This window comes from Schistocerca piceifrons, chromosome 3 (assembly GCF_021461385.2).
Source record: "Schistocerca piceifrons isolate TAMUIC-IGC-003096 chromosome 3, iqSchPice1.1, whole genome shotgun sequence".
Taxonomy (NCBI): domain Eukaryota; kingdom Metazoa; phylum Arthropoda; class Insecta; order Orthoptera; family Acrididae; genus Schistocerca; species Schistocerca piceifrons.
In genome coordinates this window covers 906,506,875-906,514,550 of record NC_060140.1, presented here as the reverse complement: position 1 = coordinate 906,514,550, position 7,676 = coordinate 906,506,875, and the positions used below count along the sequence as shown (strand labels likewise).

Below are 7,676 nucleotides of genomic sequence, written 5' to 3'. Positions count from 1 at the left end.
CCTTGTCGCCTACTTGCCCCCTTGTCGCCTACTTGCCCCCTTGTCGCCTACTTGCCCCCTTGTCGCCTACTTGCCCCCTTGTCGCCTACTTGCCCCCTTGTCGCCTACTTGCCCCCTTGTCGCCTACTTGCCCCCTTGTCGCCTACTTGCCCCCTTGTCGCCTACTTGCCCCCTTGTCGCCTCCTTGCCCCCTTGTCGCCTACTTGCCCCCTTGTCGCCTACTTGCCCCCTTGTCGCCTACTTGCCCCCTTGTCGCCTACTTGCCCACTTGTCGCCTCCTTGCCCACTTGTCGCCTCCTTGCCCACTTGTCGCCTCCTTGCCCCCTTGTCGCCTCCTTGCCCCCTTGTCGCCTCCTTGCCCCCTTGTCGCCTCCTTGCCACCTTGTCGCCGACTTGCCCACTTGCCGCCTCCTCGTCGCCCCCTTGCCTCCTCGTCGCCCCCTTGCCCCCTCGTCGCCCCCTTGCCCCCTCGTCGCCCCCTTGCCCCCTCGTCGCCCCCTTGCCCCCTCGTCGCCCCCTTGCCCCCTCGTCGCCCCCTTGCCCCCTCGTCGCCCCCTTGCCCCCTCGTCGCCCCCTTGCCCCCTCGTCGCCCCCTTGCCCCCTCGTCGCCCCCCTTGCCCCCTCGTCGCCCCCTTGCCCCCTCGTCGCCCCCTTGCCGCCTCGTCGCCCCCTTGCCCCCTCGTCGCCCCCTTGCCCCCCCTTGCCACCTTGCCCCCTCGTCGCCCCCTTGCCCCCCCTTGCCACCTTGCCCCCTCGTCGCCCCCTTGCCCCCTCGTCGCCCCCTTGCCCCCCCTTGCCACCTTGTCGCCTGCTTGCCACCTTGTCGCCTCCTTGCCCCCTTGTCGCCTCCTTGCCCCCTTGTCGCCTCCTTGCCCCCTTGTCCCCTCCCTGCCCCCTTGTCCCCTCCCTGCCCCCTTGTCTCCTCCCTGCCCCGCCTCTCGCCCCGTCCCCTTGTCGCCCCCTTGCCCCGCCTCTCGCCCCGTCCCCTTGTCACCCCCTTGCCCCGCCTCTCGCCCCGTCCCCTTGTCGCCACCTTGCCCCGCCTCTCGCCCCGTCCCCTTGTCGCCACCTTGCCCCGCCTCTCGCCCCGTCCCCTTGTCGCCACCTTGCCCCCTCGTCGCCCCCTTGCCCCCTCGTCGCCCCCTTGCCCCCTCGTCGCCCCCTTGCCCCCTCGTCGCCCCCTTGCCGCCTCGTCGCCCCCTTGCCCCCTCGTCGCCCCCTTGCCCCCCCTTGCCACCTTGTCGCCTGCTTGCCACCTTGTCGCCTCCTTGCCCCCTTGTCGCCTCCTTGCCCCCTTGTCGCCTCCTTGCCCCCTTGTCCCCTCCCTGCCCCCTTGTCCCCTCCCTGCCCCCTTGTCTCCTCCCTGCCCCGCCTCTCGCCCCGTCCCCTTGTCGCCCCCTTGCCCCGCCTCTCGCCCCGTCCCCTTGTCACCCCCTTGCCCCGCCTCTCGCCCCGTCCCCTTGTCGCCACCTTGCCCCGCCTCTCGCCCCGTCCCCTTGTCGCCACCTTGCCCCGCCTCTCGCCCCGTCCCCTTGTCGCCACCTTGCCCCGCCTCTCGCCCCGTCCCCTCGTCGCCCCCTTGCCCCTCCTCTCGCCCCGTCCCCTCGTCGCCCCCTGGCCCCGCCTCTCGGCCCGTCCCCTTGCCCCGCCTCTCGCCCCGTCCCCTCGTCACCCCCTTGCCCCGCCTCTCACCCCGTCCCCTCGTCGTCCTCTCGCCCCGCCCCCTTGCCCCGCCTCTCGCCCCGCCCCCTTGCCCCGCCTCTCGCCCCGCCCCCTTGCCCCGCCCCCTCGCTTCGCCCCCTTGCCCCGCCTCTCGCCCCCTTGCCCCGCCTGTCGCCCCCTTGCCCCGCCTCTCGCCCCCTTGCCACGCCTCTCGCCTCGTCCCCTTGTCGCCCCCTTGCCACGCCTCTCGCCTCGTCCCCTTGTCGCCCCCTCGCCCCGCCTCTCGTCCCGCCTCTCGTCCCGTCCCCTCGCCCCGCCTCTCGTCCCGTCCCCTCGCCCCGCCTCTCGTCCCGTCCCCTCGCCCCGCCTCTCGTCCCGTCCCCTCGCCCCGCCTCTCGTCCCGTCCCCTCGCCCCGCCTCTCGTCCCGTCCCCTCGCCCCGCCTCTCGTCCCGTCCCCTCGCCCCGCCTCTCGTCCCGTCCCCTCGCCCCGCCTCTCGTCCCGTCCCCTCGCCCCGCCTCTCGTCCCGTCCCCTCGCCCCGCCTCTCGTCCCGTCCCCTCGCCCCGCCTCTCGTCTCGTCCCCTCGCCCCGCCTCTCGTCTCGTCCCCTCGCCCCGCCTCTCGTTTCGTCCCCTCGCCCCGCCTCTCGTCTCGTCCCCTCGCCCCGCCTCTCGTACCGTCCCCTCGGCCCGCCTCTCGTCCCGTCCCCTTGCCCGCCTCTCGTCCCTTCCCCTTGCCCCGACACTCTCCCCTCCCTGCTCCGCCATTCGCCCCTCCCTGCCCCGCCACTCGCCCCTACCTGCCCCGCCACTCGCCCCTCCCTGCCCCGCCACTCGCCGCTCCCTGCCCCGCCTCCCGCCTCCTTGCCCCACCTCCCGCATCCTTTCCCCGCCTCCCGCCTCCTTTCCCCGCCTCCCGCCTCCTTTCCCCGCCTCCTTTCCCCAACTCTCGCCTCGTCCCCTTCTCTCCTCCTTGCCCACATCCTGCCTCGTCCCCATATCTCCTCCTTGCCTGCATCTTGCCTCGTCCCCTTATCTCCTCCTCTCCTACATCTTGCCTCGTCCCTTTCTCTCCTCCTTGCCCGCATCTTGCCTCGTCCCTTTCTCTCCTCCTTGCCCGCATCTTGCCTCATCCCTTCCCCTCCTCCTTCCCCCACCCGTGTTCTTATCCATTTCTTGCCTCTTCCTGCCTCTGTACCCCCCTGTCCTCGTCCCTTTCTCACGTCCTTTCTCTGCCCTGTCCGCATCTCCTTATCCTCGTTCCTTATTGACATTCTTTCCTTCTCCTATTGCCCTTTCACTTCTTAACCTCCTTCCTTTCTCCCATTTCTACTTCACTTCTTGACCTTCTTCCCTCCTCCCACAGCCTCTTCAGTCCGTGGCCTTCTTCCCTCCTCCCAAAGCCCCTTCAGTCCGTGGCCTTCTTCCCTCCTCCCAAAGCCCCTTCACCTCATGATCTTCTTTCCTCCTTCCAAAGCGTCTTCACTTCATGATCTTCTTTCCTCCTTCCAAAGCGTCTTCACTTCATGATCTTCTTTCCTTCTCCTCACCTGTTCCCTTCTTGTCCTCTAGCCACCGTCCCCCACTTGACATTCGCACTCATCCATTCCCATCCATTCTCAATATCCTGCCCACTTTTTCCCCTCCATTGTCTTTGTTCCTTTTCGACCATGTTTTCCTTTCCATGTCCTCTTTCCTTTCTAACCTAGTTTCCCCTCGGGATTGTCGTTACTTGGACCCTTTTCGACATCGTTTGCACTCCCAGGTCGACCCTTTTTCGCCTCATTTCCCATCCTGAGTCGACCTTTTTTGACGTCATTTTCTCTCCCAATTCCTTAACCCAGTTAGACTTCTTTTCTCCTCCCTCATCTTCATCATTTAACTGACCTCGTTTGCCCTCCAATTTTCTCCCGTTTTGACCTCTTTTCCTCTCCCTAATCTTCCTCCCTTTTTGACCTCTTTTGCCCTCCTTTTTTGACCTCATTTCCCCCTCCATCATTTTCCTCTTTTTTTGACCTCTTCTCTCATCCCTCATGTTGCTCTTTTTTGACCTCTTCTCTCGTCCCTCATCTTCCTCCCTTTTTGACCCTGTTTCCTCTTCGTTATTTTCACCCACTTTTGGACTCTGTTCCCCTCCATCGTCCTTGGCCCTATTTAACCTTGTTTCCCGTTCCTCATCTTAGGATCTGTTTGATCTCGTTTTCCCTCATGTCCCTTGTAGACCATATCTCCTCATCCCCAAATTTGTCCATTGCTGACGTTGTTTCTTCCTCCCATGTCCTTGTTGCTGTCACCCTTGTCCTCATTGATCCCTCCACTGTCCTTGTTTGTGCCATCAGTATCCTCATTACTCTCTCCACTGTCCTTGATGCTATCACCTCTCTTCTTGTTGCCTGCTCCATTGTCCTTGCTGCTAGCATCTCTGTCCTTGCCGCTACTGTCTCCGTCCTTGCCGCTACCGTCTCCGCCCTTGCCGCTACCGTCTCCGCCCTTGCCGCTACCGTCTCCGCCCTTGCCGCAACCGTCTCCGCCCTTGCCGCAACCGTCTCCGCCCTTGCCGCAACCGTCTCCGCCCTTGCCGCAACCGTCTCCGTCCTTGCCGCTACCGTCTCCGTCCTTGCCGCTACCGTCTCCGTCCTTGCCGCTACCGTCTCCGTCCTTGCCGCTACCGTCTCCGTCCTTGCCGCTACCGTCTCCGTCCTTGCCGCTACCGTCTCCGTCCTTGCCGCTACCGTCTCTATTCTTGTTGGCCCGCTCCCTCGCCCTTTTGGCCCGCTCCCTCGCCCTTTTGGCCCGCGCCCTCGCCCTCGCCCTTTTGGCCCGCGCCCTCGCCCTTTTGGCCCACTCCGTGGCCCTTTTGGCCCACTCCGTGGCCCTTTTAGCCCACTCCATCGCCCTTTTGTCCCACCCTCTCCTGTATACGTCCCCTCCACTATCCTATTTCCCCCCTCCCTCTGCATCGTTGTTGCCCCCCTCCCCCCGCGTCGTCGTTGCCCCCTCCCTCCACATCGTCGTTGCCCCCTCCCTCCGCATCGTCGTTGCCCCCTCCCTCCGCATCGTCGTTGCCCCCTCCCTCCGCGTCGTTGCCCCACCCTCCGTGTCGTCGCCCCCCTCCCTCCGCGTCGTCGCCCCCCTCCCTCCGCGTCGTCGCCCCCCTCCCTCCGCGTCGTCGCCCCCCTCCCTCCGCGTCGTCGCCCCCCTCCCTCCGCGTCGTCGCCCCCCTCCCTCCGCGTCGTCGCCCCCCTCCCTCCGCGTCGTCGCCCCCCTCCCTCCGCGTCGTCGCCCCCCTCCCTCCGCGTCGTCGCTGCCCCCTCCCTCCGCGTCGTCGCCCCCCTCCCTCCGCGTCGTCGCTGCCCCCTCCCTCCGCGTCGTCGCTGCCCCCTCCCTCCGCGTCGTCGCTGCCCCCTCCCTCCGCGTCGTCGCTGCCCCCTCCCTCCGCGTCGTCGTTGCCCCCTCCCTCCGCGTCGTCGTTGCCCCCTCCCCCCGCGTCGTCGTTGCCCCCTCCCCCCGCGTCGTCGTTGCCCCCTCCCCACGCGTCGTCGTTGCCCCCTCCCCCCGCGTCGTCGTTGCCCCCTCCCCCCGCGTCGTCGTTGCCCCCTCCCCCCGCGTCGTCGTTGCCCCCTCCCCCCGCGTCGTCGTTGCCCCATCCCCCCGCGTCGTCGTTGCCCCATCCCCCCGCGTCGTCGTTGCCCCATCCCCCCGCGTCGTCGTTGCCCCCTCCCCCCGCGTCTTCGTTGCCCCCTCCCCCCGCGTCGTCGTTGCCGCCCCCTCCGCGTCGTCGTTGCCACCCTCCCTCCGCGTCCTCATTGTCCCCTTTCCCTCCCTTTGTGTCCCCGTTGCCCCCTTCGTCCGTATCCTCATTAGCCACCTACATCCGCTTCCTCTTTGAACCCCTCCATATCCTTGTTGCTCTCTACTCTCACTTCAGTGTCGTCGTTCTCTACTCTCACTTCAGTCTCATCGTTCTCTACTCTCACTTCAGTCTCATCGTTCTCTACTCTCACTTCAGTCTCATCGTTCTCTACTCTCACTTCAGTCTCATCATTCTCTACTACCAATGCAACCTTGTCATCGCCCCTCCTGCTGTTTCCTCATCAGGTCTACCACTGTATGTTTTCATGAGCATAGGATACTGAATGGTGCACCCACAGTACACCAAATATACTAAGTGTTGTCAAGGAGACAACGAATGTGTGGCAGTCATCCACGAAAACCACTCACAGGGACTCCATTGTCACTTGCTGCTCCGCATTGGCTACACTTGGCCAATACATGGTCACCTCCTCCACTGTGAGGACCCAGATTGCTGTCGTGGCTCGCGCATGACTGTTATCCTCATCTTGTTGGACTACCCAATTTTAGCTGCTCTGTGGCGGACTTATAGGGGGATTATATCATGCTGTCTAAGAGTGGGCCTCTGGCCTTCTCTCTCAGGCCTCCACTGTCCCCACATTTTAACTTTTCTGCACTCTTTCTTTGCTGTTTGTTTGCCTATGTGTGTTCATCTCACCTTCTCTTTTAGGCTGGAGATTTTAGTGGTTTGCATAGTGTCTAGCTCATCCTTTCTTATTCTTCTGATCGGGCAGCCTCGACCATCTGCTATATTATTTTAATATCTTCCACTACTTTTCCGTTTAGTGTATGTTTTCTCGTTTTGGTTAGCTTCTTTTGTTTTCTCTTTCTTTGTGATTCCCCATTAGTTTACCAACCTGTCTCTTTCCCCAACTCCTTGGGAATTGTTTTAACTTGAGCCTTCTTTCCATCTGGAGAAAGAAACTGATAACCCTATAGTTTGTTTCCTTTATCTTCCAAATCAACCAACCAATCCTCATCAGCCTCCACTCTGTTGTGTCTTTGTTTGTCAGGCCCCTCCCTCCACATTCATGTTGACTTCCATCCTCGTCCATCCACCTCCCTCCTATACTTTATTCTTTCCTCACACCCTTCATCCTACCTCCTATACCTTATTCTTCCCTCACACCCACCCTCCTATGTCCTTGACCTTGTTCTTCTCTCACACCCTCCCTCATACTCTCATTACCCTCCTCCCTTCCTGTCCTTGTTCCTCACTTATTCCCTCCCCCAATATCCTTCTTCCCTTATTTATTCCCTCCCTCACTATCCTTCTTACTCACTTATTCCCTCCCCCAATATCCTTCTTCCCTTATTTATTCCCTCCCTCACTATCCTTCTTACTCACTTATTCCCTCCCTCACTATCCTTCTTCCTCACTTATTCCATCTGTCTCTCCCCAGCCTTCTTCCTCACTTATTCCATCTGTCTCTCCCCATCCTTCTTCCTCACTCATTCCGTCCGTCTCTCCTCATCCTTGTTCCTCACTTATTCCGTCCGTCTCTCCTCATCCTTGTTCCTCACTTATTCCCTACTACCCTATCCACCTTCCTCAGTTACTCCCTCCCTCCCTATCCTGCTTCCTCATTTGTTTCATCCCTCCCTCCCCAATCCCCACTTAATCTCTCCCTCCGTCCCCATCCTTGTTCCTCACTTCCCGCCCTCCCTCGTCCGTGTACCACACTTGTTCCTTTGCTCCCTCCCTCCTTCACCGTCCCTGTTCCTCACTTGCACCTTCCTTCCCTCCCTCCCTCCTCGTCCTTGTTCCTCACTTGCTCCCTCACTCCCTCCCTCCTTCCCTGTCCTTGTTCCTCACTTGCTCCCTCACTCCCTCCCTCCTCGTCCTTGTTCCTCACTTGCTCCCTCCCTCCTCGTCCTTGTTCTTCACTTGCTCCCTCACTCACTCCCTCCTCACTCATTCCCTCCTTACTCCCTCACTCCCCCCTCCCTCCCACCCTCCTCACGCCCTCCATCCCCCCTCCCTCCCACCCTCCTCACGCCCTCCATCCCCCCTCACGCCCTCCATCCCCCTCCCTCCCTCCCTCCTCACGCCCTCCATCCTCACTCATTCCCTCCTCACTCCATCCCTCCCCCCTCCCTCCTCACGCCCGCCCTCCCTCCCTCCCTCCCTCCCTCCCTCCCTCCTCCCTCCCTCCCTCCTTAC

The 7,676-nt window shown here is 62.6% G+C and overlaps 3 protein-coding genes across 3 annotated transcripts; all 3 read right to left on the bottom strand.

Annotated features, from left to right (window-relative positions):
* Positions 1–256: 256 nt before the first annotated feature.
* On the bottom strand, positions 257–2,659 carry LOC124789189 (glycine-rich cell wall structural protein 1.8-like). Its single transcript, XM_047256483.1, has one exon. The coding sequence runs from the start codon at positions 2,657–2,659 to the stop codon at positions 257–259; it is 2,403 nt and encodes an 800-aa protein (XP_047112439.1).
* Positions 2,660–3,892: 1,233 nt separating this feature from the next.
* On the bottom strand, positions 3,893–4,552 carry LOC124789188 (protein qua-1-like). Its single transcript, XM_047256481.1, has one exon. It carries the CDS (start codon positions 4,550–4,552, stop codon positions 3,893–3,895), a length of 660 nt encoding a protein of 219 aa, XP_047112437.1.
* A 40-nt stretch (positions 4,553–4,592) lies between these two features.
* LOC124789187 (glycine-rich cell wall structural protein 1.0-like) lies at positions 4,593–7,431 on the bottom strand. Its single transcript, XM_047256480.1, has 2 exons — positions 7,285–7,431; positions 4,593–5,528 (listed from the first exon to the last, which is right to left on the bottom strand). Exons 1-2 carry the CDS (start codon positions 7,429–7,431, stop codon positions 4,593–4,595), a joined length of 1,083 nt encoding a protein of 360 aa, XP_047112436.1.
* Positions 7,432–7,676: the final 245 nt, after the last annotated feature.